Source organism: Silurus aristotelis (genome assembly GCF_946808225.1).
Source record: "Silurus aristotelis genome assembly, chromosome: 13".
NCBI lineage: Eukaryota > Metazoa > Chordata > Actinopteri > Siluriformes > Siluridae > Silurus > Silurus aristotelis.
Genome location: NC_139586.1, coordinates 14632839 through 14655989, shown reverse-complemented (window position 1 = coordinate 14655989; position 23151 = coordinate 14632839). Strand labels below are relative to the sequence as shown.

The 23151-nt window shown below is 36.0% G+C and overlaps 2 protein-coding genes across 8 annotated transcripts in view; one reads left to right on the top strand and one right to left on the bottom strand.

Annotated features, from left to right (window-relative positions):
* The first annotated feature begins 3008 nt into the window (after positions 1 to 3008).
* slc29a1b (solute carrier family 29 member 1b) lies at positions 3009 to 16575 on the top strand. 3 transcript variants are annotated; one of them, XM_083558761.1, is made up of 13 exons: positions 3009 to 3087; positions 5885 to 5943; positions 6054 to 6135; positions 6455 to 6609; positions 7115 to 7254; positions 7597 to 7731; positions 11863 to 11960; positions 12042 to 12096; positions 12233 to 12306; positions 12380 to 12488; positions 13761 to 13846; positions 13974 to 14173; positions 16269 to 16575. In XM_083558761.1, exons 1-13 carry the CDS (start codon positions 3061 to 3063, stop codon positions 16378 to 16380), a joined length of 1332 nt encoding a protein of 443 aa, XP_083414887.1. In that variant the 5' UTR covers positions 3009 to 3060; the 3' UTR covers positions 16381 to 16575. The 3 variants fall into 3 exon arrangements, with proteins under 3 accessions (XP_083414887.1, XP_083414886.1, XP_083414888.1); XM_083558760.1 differs by having other exon boundaries at positions 12042 to 12141; XM_083558762.1 differs by lacking the exon at positions 3009 to 3087 and adding an exon at positions 5675 to 5798 and having other exon boundaries at positions 12042 to 12141.
* A 1804-nt stretch (positions 16576 to 18379) lies between these two features.
* tmem63bb (transmembrane protein 63Bb) overlaps positions 18380 to 23151 on the bottom strand; it is a 59222-nt gene continuing 54450 nt past the window's right edge. For 4 of the 5 annotated variants that reach the window (XM_083558732.1, XM_083558734.1, XM_083558735.1 and 1 more), the window contains 2 exons: positions 23016 to 23135; positions 18380 to 22800 (listed from right to left, as the gene is read on the bottom strand). In XM_083558732.1, the coding sequence (XP_083414858.1) occupies positions 22615 to 22800; positions 23016 to 23135 (306 nt within the window). In that variant the 3' untranslated portion in view covers positions 18380 to 22614. The remainder of the gene's footprint in view (positions 22801 to 23015; positions 23136 to 23151) is intronic. The other variant, XM_083558736.1, reaches the window with a different exon arrangement.

Sequence of the window (23151 nt, the reverse complement as noted above, 5' to 3'; positions counted from 1 at the left end):
GTATAACAAACAAAAAGCCAGCTACTTAAAAAAAAAAAAAAAAAAAAAGACAGACAGACAGACAGACAGACAGACAGACAGACAGACAGACAGACAGACAGACAGACAACAAGAAAAAATTTCCAGACTCAACCAGAATCAACCAAGACACTCAAACTAGATAATGGGGTGGAACAATCTAATGCTTTAATTTAAAGTTGCAGCAACCAAATAATGCACAATGATTACCCAATTAAATATTCATGATCATAGTGTGTAAAAAAAATAAAGACTTTAAATACACATAACTAGCTAGTTGATTTGATCATAAATCTACATTGTCACCATTATTTCTGTATGAACCCCAGATTATGAATGTTTGTGTCTAAAAAGATTGTGAATAAGAATCCTGAAATATGGAACAGAATATCTTTATGATAACTGATGAGTTATCTTGCAGGACCATATCAGTTATCATTCTAATATAAAGAATGGTAACACTATGAATATATAATAAAAAATAAAAATAAAAATAATAAAAACAATTATAAGATTTAGGCCGGTGTAATGTAATTGTCCAAGCATCATTCTTGACCTTTTTTTTTGTAGATCTTCTTAAGCTCCTCTTGTCGAAGAACAGATTGCTGTACCACATTGTGGCCAGAAGAGGAACCATTTTATAGGCAATATCATAAAAACCTTCAAAACTGGTGTTTTTTTAACATTCACCAGTAAAAGCAATGAGTTTACTTTTCAATGTCTTTAATACCTTTAGTATATACCTTTAGTTTGCTAATGTGATACCTCACAAATAATATAAAGTACACAACCGAACCCCTTATGTACCTTACATAAGTATTAAGGTAGCACATTTGCATCTAAACAACATGAAAGGATACAAAGCAAAACATACCCGTGACGGCACAACCCCAGTTACAAGCAAATGTTAACACTAGTAATTTTTTTGTGAGGATGTAACAACTAATTAGAAACACATTGATTTGTTGTCATGTTTTTGTTTAAAAAAAATTATAGACATGTGAAGCTTATAATTAGCAGACAAAATAAGGAAAGCCATGCCTGTTACTCAGTGAACATAAAAGAGAAAGGAATCTAAACAAAATGTCAAAACAAGACAAACTAACCAAAAATAAAAGGCAATGTCTATAAATGAAACACTATATCTGTAACATCCATGAACAAAAAGAGAAAGGAAAGAAGGCACAACCTGGCAAGTTTCCTCTCATGTCACCATTCTTATACAGAACCCGTCTAATTTACAAAAATATCCACTAATGGCTAGGTCTGATAATATTCTAAAAGGCTAAAGTCCTCTCTCATCATTAAAAAATATATATATTATATTTGAGCTACTTGCTCAAAATCTTGCTGATAAAAGTTCTGTTTTACATTTCCACATTAGTAAAGGTATAAAAAGAGTAGCTTTTGAATCGACTTAAGTACCAAAACTAAAAGTAGTAATCTACAATATGAGAAATATAGTTCAATAACTGTTGCATTTAGTTTTTAAGTAGAGAATTTCTATTGTTCATGTGCACACACACACACACACACACACACACACACACACACACACACACACACACACATACACACACACACACACTGGAAGCATGTGGTTGTAATCTTGTGGCACGGTCTCACTTGACAAATTATGTCTTCATTTTAAAGTAGTGAGGAACGTTTTTTCCTGAAGAATAGTGGAGTAAAAAGTAAAGAATTACACATTAAATGTAGATGTATTCGTTTCCCAAAATGAAAATTCTGTGATAAGGAACAGATACTTAAAAAATAAGCTGAGGTACAGTAACAAAGTAAAAATACTTCCTCACCATCCACTACTGGTCTTTACTGAGTTAAAGGTGATCCGAAACCATGGAATGGGTTAGGGCCAGAATTAATTAAAAATATTCTTTCAATAAATATTAAAAAGTTACTTTAGGAAATACAGGTACTAATTTCCACGTGTTTTTATAACTCAAACAGTTTTTTTTTTTTACAATGCTAGAAGGTATGTGTAAAACAACTCTAATCCCTAACTGATTTTGTGTTAGGTAAAAAATGCTGAATTCTTCAATAGTTAAGTTAGATTAAAACTTATTGTTAACTTAACCATGAATGATTTGCAATTATTGTCAGGCAGGTGGTTTTTTTTGTATTTCTTTAAATGTGAGGCCCTTAATAGTACACACACACACACACACACACACACACACACACACACACACACACACACACACACACACACACACACACACTTAGTAATGTATCAGCTGTGTATGAATATTATTATCTCTGCTTTACTGTCAGTGTGATTGAGCACACATTATTTTTTCTAATGTACTGTCAAGCTGAAGACGCGAAAGCGGAAATAACTCAATCATTGTCTGTTAATAATTTCTCAGTGTCTAATAAATGCTTAATGAATTTCAATAGTTGTGTCTTTCTTCAAGTCTCATTTATTATTGACATATGAAAAACAGTTGGATATAGATATAAATATAAATTTTGAAAGAAAGACTTGTTTGGATGAAATGGGTTCAAGTGAAATATTTAGAAATTTGAAAAGTAAATTAAAGTGAGAAGGATGTATGAGTGAGCTGAGCAATGTTAACGATTTATATTTTTACTGGAAAACAAAATCAATGGCCTGTAAAATAAAAAAAATTATTTACTGCTTTATTAAATAAGTGGCAAAAGCAAATAAAAAGTGCTTAAATAGATAAATATTTTTTTATTACCAATACAGTGTAAACTATAGCAACATTTAATAGAACAAAAAAACAATTAGAAATCCCTGTAACTGTAAGATGACATAAATCTTGCATATTTGCAATCCTACCATAAAACCTACTTACACACAGAAACTAAAAAAAACGTGAAAGCAGTCTGACTAAACAAACCACAGGAAAGATTACGATACTCTAAAAGTGCAGAATAAGCTTCAATGATTTCTCCAGAAAGCAGGAAACGCTAGCCTAAGGATTAAAAGTGCAGTGCCATGGAAAGAACATGTGACAGCAAAACGACTATCTGAGACCAAGAATCCCAAACAAATGCATGTTCAAAGTTTTCTCAGATATTAAGGTAAGAAGCTGATGCTTTTGTACACTTCTTCAATGAATCTGTACTGATGTTCACAGAAAATGGAGAAACATCTATGTGTTGAGTAAGAGTAGTAGAATTACAGTCAAATTTCAATTTGTGATGGATTTTATTCTATAACATCTATTCAGTAACTATACGTTTATAGTAAACTATGTTTACTACACACACACACACACACACACACACACACACACACACACACACACACACACACACACACACACACACACACACACACACACACACACACACACACTCTTTCAGTGTTTTCTCTTAATTTTTTAATCTAGATGTTTTTTAACATCTTTTAAAATGTTTGATTGTCTATGTTAGCTACACTAGATAAAAACATTTATTTTCTTATTAATGTGCTTTAGCCCATTTAGACAGTCTTGTGCAGAGGAAAGGATAAGTACATAGTCAATAGCCCTATTAGTGCTACTACAACTACTGTACCAATCCATATTTTGTCACTCAGTTAAGTAAAGAGAAAATACATTATTTTATCCATCATTATTTTAAAAATGAGGCTAAGTCAATCTAAAATATCTAAAGAACTATAAATGTATCCCCAAGTGCAGTCTCCAAAACCATTAAACACAGTGATGAAACAGGCTCTCATAGGGACCATCACAGGAAAGGAAGAATAAGAGCTTCCTCTGCTGCAGAAGATGTGTTTAGAATTACCAGTCCCAGAAACTGCTGATTTATAAAAATCTTTGAAGTTTAAGTGGCAGACGTGTTTCAACATCCACTGTTCAGAGCAATCTGTGTGAGTTAGACTTTAATGGACAAACTGCAGCAAAGAAACCATTACATCAGAAGAACAACAAGCAGAAGAGACTTGCTTGGGCCAAGAAACACAAGGAATGGAAATTAGATTAGTGAAAAAGATTTTTTGGTTTGTTGGTATGTGAGGTTCCCACTGCAAAGCAGGGTGGAAAATGTGTGTTGTTGTGGGGGTGCTTTGATGGTGATGCTGTTGGTGATTTTAGTCAAACTTAAGGTGCACACTTAACCAGCATGGCATTCAGCTACATGCCATCCCCAGACAATAACCTTAAACACACCTCTAGGTTATATAAGAGCTATTTGTTCAAGAAGGAGACTGATGGAGTGCTGGATCAGATTACATGGCCTCCACAATCACCTGATCTAAATCCCACTGAGATCAGTTAAATCAGAGAGTAAAGGAAAAGCAGCCAATAAGCACTCAACACCTCTGGGAAAATTGTTGGAAAACCATTACAGATGACTACCTCAAGAGGCTGACTGAGAGAATGCCATGAGTGTGCAAAGCTGTCATCAAGCTAAAGTTGGCTACTTTGAAGAATCAAGAATATAAAACATATTTCGGGTTGTTTAACACTTTTTTGTTTACTGCTTAACGTTTTGTTTCCTTGCAATGTTAAAAATATTGAGAATAAATAAAATATCACATAAAAATCTGCACACAGGAAACAAACACCTATATTTTCTAAAGTAAGTCTTTGATATTAATTGATTTATATTTTGTACTGCTTTGTTTGAAACAATTCTGGCCCTAACCCATTCCATGGTGTTTTTGAACAGCAAAGTTGATGAGCAGGAGGAGCTGAGACAAGTGTCAGGACACACTTGCCGAATTGAATTTTTCCTGTTATAGCAGCTCCCAATCAAAAGATAAATATCATTCCAGCTTTTCTACAAAAGTCATAATTTTGAGGATTTGAATCTCACATTATTGTCAAGAACTTCAGAGGTTTAATGGCTGTTTTATAATGTAGTGATCAGTCACTGCCACAAAATATGCATATGGGATAAGCTGTAAATACAATCAAACATTCATTATCTTGTACAAAAAAACTTGTACAAAAAACTAATGGGACTTATTTCCTCCTGTGGATTTCGATCACTGTTTTTAGTTTTAAGCTTGTGTCTTACACTAGACAATCAATTTTTATCTTATTAAGAGCACTTTATATAAAGGGCAGATCAATCTGTGGGAAGCCGCAATTTTTAAAATACAAAGGAATACACTGAGAAATAAAGTGTTGTAGGATTAGCCAAGAAGTCAAAAGGAAACCGACCAGCCAGCCCCCCCCCCCACCCCCCACCCCTAATTATTGAATTTTTAAATATTAAGTAGACACATAATTGTAGTACTTTTACATTTACTGAAGCCATATATATATGACCATTTCACTGCTCTACTATCCTCTACAATAATCAAACACTATTTTACTCTTTTGCTGTAAAAAAAAACAAAACTGTAAATTACAAGTTTTTTGCAGGGTAATCATTGTAGTTTGTTTTTCAAATGTATTTGAAACCATCAACAGTATTTCATAAGTGTACTTTAAACTCTTAAAAGCACTCAAGCAAAAATTTTTAAACATTTGGTGGTAGGTTTCTAGCAGGGTTTCCATATTTGTGTAACTGCAAAAATAAGTGTTTCTGTGGCAATCTGCGTTATAAACAGTTTAATTAAATGTAAAAATATTTGATGTAATATTGAGCACATGAAAGCCTTAAGTAAACGATTAACTCTAAAAGCTTCAGTCTGGTCATTGTCTGATTTTGCTTTAGACCGTGTCTGCATATTAATGATGTTAAAATTCTGAATGAAATCAACAGACAAACAAACACAGTTTGTTTAAATCTTGGACCGAGAGCAGTTTTCAGCAGTTTGTACAAATTGAAACATACATGTATTTGTACTTTATAAATGTAGGTGATATATATTACTGCTCAAGATAAATTACTTCATTAATTTATGCATATTTTTTACCTAAAGCTGTCTGGGATAAAGCACAATTTCTTCAGAAAAATGGCCATACAGGATCCAGAAGACAGGTTAGTACTCTTGTCTTTTATCAGCTAAATTATAAGATGGATTATGATTTATTATTGAACATTATATTAATACACAAAAATGTTTGTTATTTTTTTCTTTTTTCATTTAGATTTAAAGCTGTGTGGTTGATTATGTTAATGCTTGGATTAGTGTCTTTATTGCCATGGAGTTTCTTCATGACTGCCATTATGGTATTGTGCCATTTTGTTTATTATTATTATTATTATTATTATTATTATTATTATTATTATTATTATTATTATTATTATTTTTCTTTTTCTTTTTTTTTTTTATTTATTTGGAGTTCGTAAAAAGTTTTGAGGTGAAAATGCCATATGAGTGCACTGCCATTTTTAGCACAACTACTATAGAGTAAATGTTAGTTTTACATTTTATAAAAAAATTATGTAACAAACTAACAAGCTAAACATAGCCATGACACTCTGCAGAACATATCTTATAACCGATGTTAAAAATGGTTACTCTCTTTTTTTGTATTTGTACTCACAGTACTTCAACCGGCGTCTAGCTGATGCTGCTCCAGCTAACGCGACTGTAACAGAGAGTCGAAATGCCCTGCAAGCCATATTCAACAACGCAATGACTTTATGTGCCATGATCACCCTCTTAATCTTCACCTGCCTTAACTATATTATACACCAGAGGTTGTGTTAAAACATAGATTTATTCTTATTAATGACAAAGTAATTTAAATCCTTACATAACTGACTTGATAATAAACAATATTGCAGTCAGATTTATACATAAATACAAATAAGCATAATTTCTCTGAAGTAGGAAAATATTAAAAGATTTAAAATGAGTTTAAAAGAGTTACTGTTATCACCCAGAATTCCAAATGTTAAAATGATCATGTTTAAGACACTGCATACCCTGCTTTTTATTTTTAAAATCTGTGCATAATGGTGAATAACCTGAAATGGTACAAAGTTAACCAGTAAAATGCCAGAGTTGTTGTACACAGTTGAGTAAGCAAAAGGATGGTTCCTCAGTGCAAGACACCAACTGTCAAACATGGAGTCTGGGGCTCTGCATAAGCAAAGTCTAGGTGGACGATTACAGACTCTGCAAGTGTATAGGTGTTCATAAAAAAAGTGACCAGTCCATTCCAGCAAAACCACCCTTAACCTGTGACCTTTTATGTTTTAGAATTTCTCAGAAGATAAGGATTCTTGGTAGTCTGGTATCCATCCTGGTGGTGTTTTGTGTGACTGCCATCTTTGTTAAATTACCTATTGAACCCATGCCCTTTTTTGTGATTACTATGATAAAGATAATAATTATAAATGGTGAGTCTTGCATCTCACACACAAACACAGTCACACAACCTCATGTACATAAAAACAAACAAATATAGGTTTATACCAAGACACACACACACACACACACACACACACACACACACACACACACACACACACACACACACAACTATAATTACAACATGCAGAAAGAAAATATTTAATAATTAGAGTAAGTTAATGTCTACATAGTTTATATATATATATATATATATATATATATATATATATATATATATATATATATATATATATATATATATATATATATATATATATATATATATATATATATACATGTGTGTGTGTGTGTGTGTGTGTGGGTGCTAGCATTTGGAGCCATACTACAGGGCAGTCTCTTTGGCATGGCTGGTGTATTACCTGAAGGATATATGACACCCATCATGAGTGGTCAGGGTCTGGCTGGAACCTTTGCTTCATTTGCTCTGATCTGTGCTATGGCAAGTAAGTAAAATTCCTTAAAATGCAAAGATATATACATATATACAGTATATATAAAGTGTAATATACTGTATATCAAATTAATCACCAAAAATCGTCACGGTGCACACATCCGGCAATGCCATTTTTTCTACATCATGCAGAAACAAACCTAAATTTCTTTTTTGATCGTACAGATAAGAGTAATACATCATTACAATCTGTGAAGGGTCTACTTTTATTTGTATACACTCATAATAACAACAAAATAATGTGCTTTTATTAAAGGGCTAGGGTATAACCAGTGTTGGGCAAAGTTACTTTTAAAAGTAATGCATTAAAATATTGAGTTACTCCCCAAAAAGTAACTAATTACATTACTTTTTATGGAAAGTAATGCGTTATATTACTTTTGCGTTACTTGTATCTCTTTCAGGCCTTACAGGTATAACAGGTGTAATATAGATAATTGCCATTAAGAAATAAGTTATATTAGGGCAAAAGACATGTCTTAAACATTTAAAATGTTTAATAACTTCTTAGAGTACAATAAGATGATCGACTTAATTTTGACCACAAGGCTAAACACTTTCCAGTCGCACTTCTGTACACTGCTTTGCAATCTGCCTTCGCCATCAGAAATGTAACTGTCGTTCGTGTATATAAGGTTAGGAGTGTGGGATGGACACTAGTGATGTGGAGGGAGAACATACCTTTCGCTGTCATAACGTAAAACGTGCAATTCCGTAAATATGACCTCGTCCTCGAATGAGCTGTTAATTTGCTCTCTTTCTCTGCTGCGATGGCATCGTACATGTGTCTCCCATGGAAAACTTTTATTTTAAGCAGTCCATAGATCTGCATTGGTGGAAACATATTCCAAGTCGGCAAAAGTTCTCTTTAGTTACACCAGAAAAGTAATATTATTACGTAACGCACGTTACCAACACTGTGTATAACAGACAAAGTGCGCTTTCTGCCGTCTCTGTCATCTCTCTTCACAGACTTCAATAAAACAACCTATATATATATATATATATATAAAGTGTTTTAAATATATCTATTTATGTATATATGCTTTATAATCCAATTCACAATAAAACAAATATTCTCTGATTATGTAATCTGTATGAAAGTTAGCAGAGGTAGAGTTTCTCCGGTATCACCTCATTAACTGTCAGTGTGGAAACAAGCAAAAGTTAATTTTGTGTCCTGATGATTTACAGAATTTAAAACACCATAATTACTTTAAAACATTTACAACAATATTTTGTCTTTATGTTCTATGTTGAGTATAGTTTCACTAATAATAAACATACATTTGCATGAAGCATTAATATTTGTCAATGGCTATGTTGATTAGAGTATTAAATACTTGAAAAGTATTAATTTAAGGTACATTTAGATCAGATAAAAATTGATTGATCACGATGAAATATTTGAATCGATTGACTTTATACTAATATATATATATATATATATATACAGTGATCAATGCAACAGTGCAAATGAAACTCAAAAATACAGGATTTCCTCACATTTCTCTCAATTGATGTATAATGTCACTAGGTTACGTATGTAACCCTAGTTCCTTGAGGGAACAAGAGCTGCGTCGAAAACGCTTTGGGAACACCTTGCGTTGTTGACATTTTGAATCATGTGTAAAATCCGGCCAATATGCAGTCTTGACGTCATCGGCCGGCGTCGTCGCATAAACCAGGAAGCTAAAAAATGGGTGAGCGATGGTAGCAACATTAGCTTCTGAAAAAGGAAAAGGTATGCGCTGCAGGATGCAGGGAGTATGGCCTGTTGATGTCGAAAACGCTTTGGGAACGAGTGTCCAATCATGCCATACTGACCAGTCTCTGCCAAGTGTTTGAGCACAACCACCATGCAGGACAGAGGAGCCGGGAGCGGCTCTGATGTGGAGGTCATAAATCCTGACAAAGGTCAACGGGGTGGACCAGCCTGCAGCGTAACAAATGTCCTGGAGCAAAACTCCAGTGGACCATGCCGTAGAGGCCGCCATACCCCAGGTGGAATGAGCCTTGACTCCGAAAGGAGTGGGAAGTCCAGAGTACTCATAACACAGACAAATTGCATCCACAATCCATCTGCTGAGCATTTGCTTATTAGCCGGGAAACCTTTAATATGAGGGCCATAGCAGAGGAACAGCTGCTCCGACTTCCAGTATGTGTCCAGTGCTCGCACTTTTGCTTTTCCTGGTCAGGGGCTAGAAAAAAACGACAGGTCGAAAGGAAGCTGCAGACACCTTAGGCACATACCTCGGTTTAGGGTAAAGGATAGCACTGGCCATGCCAGGGGCAAACTCCAGGAGAGATGGGCCACAACAAGAGCCTGTAGGAAAAGCGGTCTTAACCAACAGATATCTAAAGGCCACCTCGATAGAGCCACCAGCACAACAGGCAAGTCCCACACAGGCTCTCCAGGTTGTGTTCCGGGCCTCAGCCTCCGGGTGCCCCGTTGGCGGGGTACAATAAACCGCGATAGGGGACACGTAAACCTTCAGGGATGACGGAGCCAATCCTTTGGCAAACTGTTCCTGCAAGAACTCCAGAACTGAACCAACTGAGCAGTTGACTGAGACGAACTGGTGGTGCTCACACCACGTGGCAAACAGATGCCATTTAGCGGCATACAACCTCCTTGTGAAGGGAGCTCTGGAATGGAGAATGGTCTCTACTACCTCAGTAGAGAGAACAGCTGATAGGTACTGAACCAGGGTTGCCCCTGCCTGTGAGAGGAGATCCTTCCTGGGAGGAATTTCCCAAGGAGGTCCCTCGAGGACAGTAAACCACGGTCTGCCCGGCCAACACGGTGCCACCAGGAGGAGATGAGCTCCTTCCTGGCGGATTCTCTCCAGAACTCTTGGGAGCAGTGCGATAGGGGGAAAGACTTATAGACGTAGCTTTGGCCACGTCTACACAATGGCGTCCAGCCACAATGGGGCTGGTTGAGAGAGAGAGAGAACCAGAGGGGACAGTGCAAAGTTTCCTGAGTTGCAAACAGATCCACCTGGGCTCTGTTATATCTTTGCCATATCTGCTCCACCACTTTGGGGTGGAGCCTCCATTCCACTCCACTCATGACTGCTCCCCACGCCGTAAGGGATGCATCCATCGTTAGCGTTACGCGAGGACAAGGTGCTCCCAGGACAGGCCTTAAGACTGGAAAGTAGGTTCTTTTCATACTTCTAAGGCTCGAAGGGCTCACCGCGAGACCTTGATAGTACGGAACAGATTGCCTCAGGCTGCACTCTGAGGCACATTTTGTGGGAAAGTTAACAGCCTGGCCTCCCCATCTGCCTGGAAGTCTGATCGGGGAACCAGCCTCTTAAGGCTGGCTTCTGACTCTTTCAGAACAGCTGGGGATATCCCCTGCAGCCATGAATGCTTTCCCAGTAGGGACAGAAAGAGTCACCCGGTGGAGGGAGACTGCGTTCTGAGTCACATCTTGTGGGAGAGCTAACAGTCAGGCCTCCTGGTGGTGTCGAGGAGGTAGGGACACCATATAATAAGGTATAAATAGGGCGCTCTAATTGTCACGGCCGCTGGACATGTTTAAAGAGAGGACCACCCTCAGGTTGGCCAACCCCTTCAATTTGGGCTTCACGCCCGCCGAGCAGCCCCCAGAGAGTGGCAAGGAAAGTACCGCAGAAACGCCGCCAACTGTGAGAGCGGGACCTAAGCCGCGAGGGAGATCACTCTCCTCAAAGACTGATCTCCAGGGGCGGAGAGTGCAGATAGCCATGGGGGTACAGCATGGACAATCGTCTCTCTTGAGAGCTGATTGAGCATGCTCTACTTCCTAGCAAACAACACAACGCTCTTGTGTGCACCCCCCCTTAATAAAACGTTGGCAAGGAGGGACACACATGTAAAAGTTTGTCTGCTTCTTAGCCATTGCTTGCACAGATTCACACACAAAGCGCTTACCTGAACAAACAGAAGCTAATGTCGCTACCATTGCTCACCCATTTTGTAGCCTCCTGGTTTACGTGACGTCGTCCAACAATGATGTCACGACTGCCTATTGGGCAGATTTTACACATGATTCAGAGCGTGAACCACGCAAGGTGTTTCCAAAGCGTTTTTGCACTTGAGTTTTCTAAAAGGGAACTTCTTACTCCACAGGTGGTTCAGATTTGATGGACTGTGCTTTTGGCTACTTCATCACAGCCTGCGCTGTTATCAGCCTTGCCATTTTGTCCTACATAATCCTTACCAAACTGGTGAGTACAAGTCCATATCCAGTCATCCTATGATGTACACACCGAAAAAAAAAAAATAGCATTGTGTATTACATCCCACAGGAATATTATCAAAACTATCAATACAGGAATATTATCAAGGAAAAAAGCCAGAATGGTCAGTCACTACAACAAGAGATAATAATTAAATTAATTAATCATGGTATAAATCCTTTTGCATTTGATTTAATCTAGGTTCATTTAGAAACATGGAGTTCAAAAATGTAATACAGATTATTTTAAACCTGTGTTAGGGGGCAACAGTGAAAGGATGAGCATGAGTGAAGAAGTTCACCAAAATCCCTCACTTCTGAGCATCTTTTCAAAGGTAAAACTTGTACACTAGTTTTACCATTTGCGATTATGATTTCTTATTTACCTCTCTTTCTTGACCTCTATAGATCTGGGTGATGGCTCTGTCTGTGTGCTTTTCTTTCACCATCACCATTAGTGCATTTCCTGCTGTCATTGTAGATGTGAAATCTACCATTTCTGAGGGGGGTCTTTGGGGTAAGATGTGTGTGTGCGTGAAATCTCTGAGAAATATTCTGGAAAATCAGTTATGTTATAATAATGCATACACACATATATGTGTATCTGCTCTTAAACTACTAGAAATTGTCCATATTCCTCAATTTTAGATTGATAGATTTGGTCAAGTGTTATTTTGTGTCTGTATCATAGGCTTATTAAGTGCACTTGCTCTTATGTGTTTTTACAGTATCAACAACAATTTAAGATGGGTATAGTATAACAGACTCTCACATAAACAAATTTAAAGTGGGTGCAGTCATTAATATGGTCAAGTATCCTATAAAGAAGGTTTCTAATGCAACAGTCTCCAGGACAGGACAAGTTGCAGTTTGCAGTTACTTGGGAACAAGATAAGCTTCATTAGAATATATTTAATGCTCCACAGCACTATTTTTGATTCAGTGGCAATTAGTGACGTGGTATTAGAGAAATAAATAACAAATAAAAAATACAATATCCAAGTATCTGTACTTTATCATTCAACTTTCATTTTGGAAAACGTTTACTATACGACATTTTAATGTTAGATTTGTACTCTACTACATTTTAGAAAACATGCCGTTCCTCAATACTATACTCAATATTTAATACAATATATAAAATGTGTTAGAGGAGAACTGATCATAGGACCGGAAGTGTAACTTGATGGTTATGTTGAGAGTTTTGTGGAATAAGGGTTCTGTATGTTTTTTATTGCCTGTAACAATAGTAATCTCTTTTGTTTTATAAATATATGATGCACAGAAGAATGCAGCATTAAATTGATTTCATAAATAGATCACTTTATACATCCCAGGGGGAAATTTGTGAAATAGTTAAGATATAATTATCATAGATCAGTAGTTTTGTTTTACTTTGTCAATTCAAAAGCAAGTAATTTTGTACTTTTACTTCAGCTGAAATATAAGAATATATATTAATATATATTAATATGATCACAAGCCCAAAACCTTCTTCTTCAAAAAAAAAACAAAAAAAAATAAGACTCAAATAAGACTACGGGTGGTGGGGCAAGTTAGAGTCAGGAGTTTCTTCCATCATGTATTACTCTCAAAATGTTCTGCCTGCTGTTAAACTGTTACTAGTATGTTTGTATAATAAATCACAAGTTTTTTTTTATTTAATTCCTATCACTACAAAAACTATACTATAAACTGCATTTGATATATATATATATATATATATATATATATATATATATATATATATATATATATATATATATATATATACTGTATATCTCATCAGAGAAATACTTTATTCCTGTGTCTGGGTTTCTGCTCTTAAACCTGTGTGACTTCCTGGGACGGAGTCTAACTGCTGTATGCTTGTGGGTAGGGTCTCAAACACACCAAACACACACACACACACACACACACACACACACACACACACACACACACACACACACACACACACACACACACACACCTCTTTAAAACTCTTTTCACTTTTTTTCAGCCCGGAAAAGACAGCAAAATTCTGCCCGCCCTTCTGTTTGCACGTCTGACCTTTGTGCCTCTTTTCATGCTGTGTAATGTCCAGCCACGCCACAGCATTCCTGTCTACTTCTCACACGATGCCTGGTTCACCATCTTCATCGTCCTCTTCGCTTTCTCTAACGGTTACCTAGCCAGCCTATGCATGTGTTTTTGTCCAAAGTGAGTATTTCACTTCTTCTACACTACATGGCCAAAAGTATATGCATACCATCAAACCTCTATGGTGTACTTCCCAAAATTGTGGCCATAAAGTTAGAAGTGCACAATTCTATAGAATGTCATTGGAAAATTTTAATCACTGGAACTAAGAGATTTAACCTGTTCTCGCATGACAATCTCCTTTGTGAACAAAACGAGCTCCATGAAGACATAGTTTGTCAAACGACTTGAGTGGGTTAAATAGAGTGGTGGGCGGTCAGGGCTAGCAAAGTCTCTGCTGGCCTAAACACTATCAGAAGCACTGACCTACATTTTCAACCTCAATACTAATATTTGTTCAATGAAATTGTATTAATTTATACCCAACAGTTTATTCTCTTTATTTCGTAGTGTTTTTCTTGACTGCACTGCTTCCAGTTAGATTTTTTTGTACAATCAGATTTCAGCCTCTATGTGATGCCATGTCACTCTAATCTGCGCAGGACCTTCAAAGTCTGTTCTGTTGGCCTTTTTTTTTTTTTACCATTGTCTCTTTAATAAATAGCGCTGTTTCTTTAACCAATCGGATTTCAGATTCGCCTCACAGGGCAGCTAGCTGGGTCAGAATAACGTCAGTATTTTTTCCATCCTCTAATTGGTTGGTCAGAGGGAAACTGTTACAGCTAAGTTCAACTGGCAAAACACGTGTGTAGCTCTGCACACATGAATACATCTGAGTTAGACTTTTTTTATGCCTACGGCGGAAGAGAAATTGATTTGGTTTCTGTCATACTTAAAAATACATTTTGAAGAAAAGCTAGACATCGTAAGGAGGTCGGCCAACCCAGAAGCTAGCTAGCGTGTCTCAGCCGGGGAAAGGGTTTGTTCACCACTTTTAGACCAGTGAATACGAGCGGTACCACTGGATTACAGCCTCTGAGGAGCGGTGCAAATAATGAATCTGCATCTCTCATGAGTAGGTTGTATTTTATTACAATTTTAATGTTTTTGTCATGTTATTAGACAAATATTGATTCTGAACTGCTCCAGATGATGTAGGTGCACAGTTGTGGTTGTAGTGTAGGGCAGGGGCGGCCAACCAGTCAGAGACCGAGAGCCACATTTTTTTACTGTGTTACCGCAAAGAGCCACATTATACACATGGGCACACATGAACATCACCCATCCCTTTCTCTTACACACACACACACACACACACACACACACACACACACACACACACACACACACACACACACACACACCTCTGCTCAGCCAGATTTATTGTAAATGTCACACACCAACATAATGACAGAAATTGACTCCTACAGTACTAAGACCACAGGACAGTCATTTTCAACAATGAACATTGTGTGCACTGTCTCACACACACAAACTCTGTTTAACCACAAAAAAATATATTAATTTACAATAGCGTTTTTCTTTTTCTATGCATGTTACTTAGTGGGACTTTTGGCATTCCTTGCCTTGAACAATCCCCTTCAAATCTTGAGTTCAATAAGGTATTTTCGTCAAATGCGCATGTGCGTGAGATGAATATACCGCAGGGGTGGGCAATTAATTTTTACAAGGGGCCACATGAGAAACCTGAATTGTGTCAGAGGGCCACACCAACGATAATATTTTAGGGATGCACCGAAATGAAAATTCAATTCAAATGGCAATGAAATCCATAATTTTGTGTGTTATGCCTTTTGCCTTGGCACCATCACTGGAAAACTTTCCTTTTCTTAACGGGGTTTCTTGCGTAAGTAAAATGGTTTTCACCCTCTATATGTGAAATGCCCCTCTCTCTGTGTAATGCCACGCATTAATATATTGCCTTTTTTGTACAGTATTGATGGTTTCTATAATTGCGACGTGATAGTGGTGGTATTAAGAGGTGGATTAAGTTGGGTACGTCCCCACTGAAGCCCCAGGTACCAAATGCACAGCCCACCACTGGTAAAATCAGTGAATCTGTTAAAGCAGTTCCATAATAATGGCCATATTTTTGGATTTCCATGTTCAACAACCACAAATGTATATAACATTTTCGCATTTTTAAAAAGCAGGAATACTTTCTTTATCTTACCTTTCTCTTATTTGTCCTCAGGCTAGTAAATACACATGACGCAGAGACAGCTGGAGCCATCATGGCCTTTTTCATCACTCTTGGCCTCACCTTTGGTGCATCGTTTTCCTTCCTGCTCCGAGGGGTCATTTGAGGTCAACGTTTGATGTGACAGTGTTTGAATTTGAGTGACACTACGAATCTTAATAGTATTTGTAAATTCTTCATTTTCATGCTGTTATACTACTAGTTTGTTGTATTTAAACAAAAGGAACATGCACTTGTCTCTCAAAATATATGAATTATAGTAAAAAATAAATAAAAAATAAAGAGTACATTTATACTAAAATCGACTCCACCAGTTGGTGTTGGTGTTCTCCACCAGAGAATTTCATCTGAACTCTTGCTACATATAGAATAGATTACATATGTGGGAAATTGGACCTTTTGTCCAACCTTTAGAACATGCATAATACATAAATGTTTGACTTGGAAATTCTGTCTTTTATTGATTTGTATATCTGCCCCAGATGTCCTAAACTTTCATTTGTGTTACTATATAAAGCAGAACCTTTTCTAAATTAAACACTCATCTTGACTCATTTTAAATGCAGTCTTCCAGTCATAGTTTGTTTTGAGCCACACCTATATGACGTTAAGGGAAAAGATGAGCCAGATCCAAATAAGCACTGCTACAATGAGTGTTGTGTTCGAATGAGACTGTCTACTTTATATATATATATATATATATATATATATATATATATATATATATATATATATATAAATAAAACCTCAGTAAACAAATCTAACTTCCCAGATGAACTTAAGATGAAGAACTCACATAAAATATGCACATTTGTTTTAGAACATGTCATTTAGATCAGTATCATCACTTCTGGGAAGGAGCATAACAGTCCAGTTCATGGTTCAAACATGTTAATGGGTGTGAGTTTTGGAAACTCATCTTATGTTTTAGCAGAAAAGCCTGTAAATAGAAAGGGTAAAGTTGCATAGAATTAAGGAATAAAACACTTCAGATATGTCAATTATGGCAGATGTGCTAAGTTTTAATATGTTAATTTACCAATAATGGAAGTGTAATTACTTTGTAACAGTAAGTTTTCCACCTTGGGATGGTCAGCTGCTTTTTCTTTTTCAGGAAAATGAAAAGTTGTAAGATATCTGAAACTAACCCTTTCTGATCTCCAAACCTGCCTGATCTCTCCCAATTTAACATCTCGTTAAAGTTCACATCACTTGGAAATAACTTGCTGCTACTAAGGCTGGCTCCGGCTGGACAGCTTAAAGATACATAAGATGGATGGTATTACTTAGTAATCACTAAAGTCATTTAATTGGATAGCAGGAGGGTGGTGAAGGAATTGATTATAACTGCTAGAACTCCTTAATACAATATGCTACAAAATGCCTTAAAATTGCTTTTGGAAACACTTTGAATTGTCCTGTTGTTGAACAATAAATAAAGATGTTTCATAAATAGTTAATAGAGAGTGAGAGAGATTGTGTTTGTGCAGTGTTTCTGTAATCAAGTTTTTTGTGTGAATTCATTAGTTTTGTTTTTCTTTAGGTTTCTCATTTTTACGTTTTCTTCTCCAGATAGTCATCCTGTGCTTTGGCCAATTTATCGAAATCACCATATAAATTAAATAACACCCACACACACAGAAATAATTAATTTAGCTCAGTAAGGTCATTAGAAAATGGTTACAATAGCTGTATCATTGTATAAAAGTCTAACTGTATTTTACTATGGTTAGAGTATTCTTCTAATGAAAAACAGTGATTACATTGACAAACTACCTACACACCTTCCAGTCAGTCAGAATCAAGTATAAAAGAAATAAAACATTCTAAAGAAAAAAAAAATAGCTTGGTGAAAAAAGATTTATACACTGTAAAGTAAAAGTAGAACTCCCAGCAATATATTTTTCATTTCTTAATTCTCTCCCCAGCCACCGCAAAGTAATTCGGACTAATCATGCCAACTCCCAGAGTCATTTCCAGACCCTGACCAGAATAAAACTCGATACTAGAAAAAGAATACATGAACGCAGTAAATGCTCCCATACCGCCCCCTGCTGATGAACGCAAACGAAAATGAAAAACAGGACAGTCAGGAAGCTACACTCTCACAATGAATAGCAAGTTTTATTGATCAACGAACTAAATATGTGACAAACGCTTCACCAGGGAGACGACATTCAGACTGAAAACTGTAAAAAAATAAATATCACCCAGTCAAACAATTCCTACAGTTTCAAATGAAACTTTTGGCTTTCTTTATAATTTTTTTTTATTAATACATCAGTGGTAGAAACTAGCAATGATGAAGCAAATCTTCCCCCTTTATACAGAACCTATTAGATCCCACCATTTAATCAAGACATGTACAAACTGTACATATGTGCTTTGGAACACCATCACGATGACAGTGCCACAACCCAAGTAAATATACTCACACAGTACACATCCATCCATTCATATTGATTAACTAAAGTCTAGCACTGACAACTGTTTTCTGCCCCAATTATTAATAAAGACATTATTTACTTAAGTGAAACAGATAGATATACTGGTTTTGAAAAAAAAACTCATGATGACATTAAAAAGCAAGAGCACAACTAGGTATAATCATCCCCTTTAATACACAACTGGTATCAAATACTTCAACTGTGTTCAATAGTTTCTTCAAGTGTTTACAAAAATACCCTCAGGCCTTTTTTTCTTCTTTTTTCTTTTTTTAAGAAACCCTTCACCGTGACTTTCATACAGGAGGCGACCTCAAATTGACCATCACACGAGTTCAACATTAAGTGCGTTAAAAGCTTACAGTCCTGTACAAACACACTGCATTGTTTTCCAAATGTGTTCAAAGACAGACACAAATTTGCTTCAGTATCTCCAGCACGTAGCTACAGAATCCACACAGCGTTGGAGGAGTAAAAGCCATGGGAAAAAATAAAGCTGCACAATATTTACAGCCAACAAAATATTTACACACAGCTAAGGCTCGGGTGATGTGCGTAGCTACAGCTTTCATAGGTTACCTTTGTGTCTACCAGTGAGTAGCCTGGGACTGAGGGAGAGGGGGTGCACAAAATGTTAAGCAGCATACCACAAAAAACTAAACATAAAAAAAAAAAAACAGATGTAAACATTGTGTAGTAAATAAAGCACACCTGAGACTGTTCAACAGTTCCCAAGTCACTGCACTGGGATTGTACCAGTCATCTCCTTATCCAGTGTTTCCTACATTAATGCAGCTTCCTAAAAGAATGTAGTAGAACATCACGATTGAATTTGTATAGATGGTGGAGACTTTGCTCATAGTTGGGGGGGGGGGGGGTTGGTTGGGGGGTGGAATCAAAATCACATCTCATCTAAATTTCAAAATGCTATAATTCATTTTACTTTACTTAAAAAAATATCAAATGTCTATAATAAATTATTAGTTTGATTTAAATCACTACCTTTCTCGGTGCTCTTGATGTCTACATTTTAGTTATTTATTTAGATTTATTTTAGCTGACCTCAATAAAGCGAGAGATGTCCAGTCCAAATAACATCAGATTATTATTACTTTTTTGTTTAGGAATCCTATTTCAGTTATTGTCATTACATATGTTTATGTTATTGCCATTATTATTGTTAATTTCACATAATTTCATTATTTTGTTTGTTTTTATTAATATTGTATTCCTTATGAATTATTAAAATGTATACATTTTACTTAATATCTTATTAGTTCAACCATTTTTTTTTTCAGAATAGTAATTTATTATTTTGACAATTATTATACTTTTTTTTTTTTTTTTTTTTTTTTTTTTTTTTTTAAGTTCCCATTATTTTATGCCAAAATTAAGTGCTAAGGATTTTATCAGTTCTCATTCTACATGCCTTCTCCCCAATACAGTAAATAGGCTAGACATTACTTTATTTGAATTTAGTTCACACAATACATCTACTGATTATTTGTTCACTGTAAATATTGGAAATTCTGGCAATATAACAATTGGGAGTCTAAATTATGTCATAATAATGCGAAAAGTTATCAGTAATTAAGTCAAAAATAATGGGATATAAAAAAAAAAGCTAAAATAGCAATACTGCTTAGAAATATCAAATCATCATTATTTGTAAGTATAAAAGAAAGTCGAAATAATGACATACCACTACACCTGGGGATAGTTCCAGTTCAGCATTCTTTTCCCCCTCCTTTTGGGGACAGTTTTATTTTGGTAAAATAATAATAATAATAATAATAATAATAATAATAATAATAAAGCGCAAACTCTGATAAATGCACTACTAAACGCTGAATCACATTGCAAAAATAGTGTTTTTATCCATATTTGGCTGTTGGATTTCAGAGCCTACGTGTATATCTACTTGTGCCAAAGACGAGTTGGATTCATTATTAATGCATTTCTTCCATTAACAAAGCAAAATTATTATTTAATATTTTCAAATTTTCAAAAGGGGAAACAAAAAATGGGAACAGCAGTAACGATCAAGCAGCTGTCAAAAGTACTATTAGTCTATTAGTCTCCACTAGTCTCCAATTCACATGTGTACCATCCTAAACAAATTCAGATTTTTAAGAAAGGCCTGGTAGATGTAAATTTCTGGTACTGACCACTTTTTTTTTTAAATGTAATGTGGTTGAATATTTGCGATTTTCTGAAAGTGATAGATTCAAATAAATTTTTAATGCAGTAAGCACTTTACAACCTTTTCAGACCTTATGTATCTTGACCAGGAATATGAAAGATGTAAAAGTATAATAATAATAATAAAAAAAACAAAAACGTACAGGATGTGAAAATGTACGCTTCTTTAAACTGAAGTTTTTTGATTCGGTATCTAAACCTGAACAGCTCATTGTGATTGTATAAGAGTGGTTTAAGAGCATACAAAAAAATGCATCTATCAAGGTAGTTAAGGTGAAATAATAATAATAATAATAAAGACAACACTTCAAGATACCAGTGTAGCCCCCTAGTAAGTTCTTCTTTTACATAGTTTGGCTTCAGTATATGTGAAGCTCTATGATGTAAGATCAGAAACAGGTCATTCTAGTTAAAGATTGAGAAAAATAAATAAATATATATATTCACCACATGAATTATCTTATGTTGAGAAGAAAGAACATTTTGAAACATTAGAAAGTTCAGTATGTAGCTAAATTAGAATTGAAGGTAAACTGTAGAAATAAATATTACACACACAAAAAAAAAAAAGACAAATTATAAGGTGCTTAATAAACTTAAGAATTTGCTGCCATAACTGAAACTGAGGAACACCAAGCATCCCAGATAGCTTCAAAGTGTGTTATGAGTGATGTTTGGCTTTATCTCCCAATTTCTCAATTTCAACAGGCTAGGTAGGTCTCCTACTATAAGCAAATTACTGTGGTATATGCAGAATTTTGTTAGGGATGTGCTGTTCTAGAAGGATTATCAACTTTAAGGAGATAACTGTTGTTAATTTTTCTATAACTGCAAGTATTTTATTCCTTACTTGCTTTGATGGCAACCTTATAAATATAATATGCCAATTGATAATGACTTATTGACAAAAGTTTTAGAAAGAGGAGGCTGGCACTGTGATCTTGTATCCAAGCTTTTCTCTATTGCACATGTACTTTGGAATATTACATTAGTTGTCTTAGGAAAAAAAAGAAAAAAATGAGCAAGCAAGACTGCTGCAAGAGCAACTCATTTCTATAAACTAGCAGTGTGAGGACATTTTTAGTGTTGAGCTTCATGCCCGAGAGATTGCGCCCTTGAGAGTGACGAGTTACTGCGGTAAGAATTCCACAGACCTGGCCTCTTGCCTCTGCTCTGGAGATGAGTGGACATTTCTCATGCGTTTTCCCCTCACATTTACCACAGCAGATCCGCGGCTAGTTGCAGATTTTCATTTAGCTGCATTTTCCTTTCTTCTCAGGTAGAGTTTGAATCCAATAAATAAAAAGCAAAAAAAATATCCTATACACTTTTCTTGATAGCGATGTTCACTCACACACACACAATTTACTGATTTTTGCATGACCAGTTTGTTGCGACACAAATTCCAACTGTGTAAATTGTCTACCTGCATGTAGTCCAAAACAGGAATAATGCATGTCGTGTGAGAATGTATGCTTGTTATGTGCAGTTTGTGCTTGATGTTGTTGCTTGATTTGCAGTGTTTTTGGTAGAAGGAGTTGTGAACTCAGGAACCTACACATTTAGCTCTGATGGACATGACACACAGCTTGCACAAACATGTGGAAAGCTTAAGCATGGATCTCTGGTCCACCTTTAGTCCCCACCACACGCCATTCATCATGCCTCCGCCACTCTCTCCATCAGTGCTGGCGTTAGTGGCGGACCTCATTGGCAATGAGGCTGTCTTCCCCAGACTGAAAGTCGGCCTCATTCAGGCTGTTGCCTCCGTTGATCATCTCCTCGTCCTGCGAGGATCCCTGGCCATCGTCCTCTCCGCTGCCTCCTCCGGTCTCGTCGCAGTTTGGGTCCTGCAGGACCTGTGCAATGTACATCTGTTGCTGCAGGACAGGAAGTGAAGAAATGTTACTGGATAAATATTATATGCTAGCATTAAAATAGGATTAAAGTTACAATTATATGAAAAAACAAAACAAAACTTGGGGACACCGTACCGTGTAATAACCAATAACTACTACCCTATTACTAAATACAGTATAAATGTTAATTATAAAGTGCATACAGAAAATAGAAACACAAATTTGACACAAATGACCACAGGGGTTAAATAAGCAAGTAAGGAGGGCAGGGGACTTGCCGGAGACTTGTTAGGGGGTGAGGAGCGTGCTGGACGTCCGTTCTCCACACCGTCCACCTCGCTGTCCTTGGTGTCAATCTAAGAGTAAACAAAA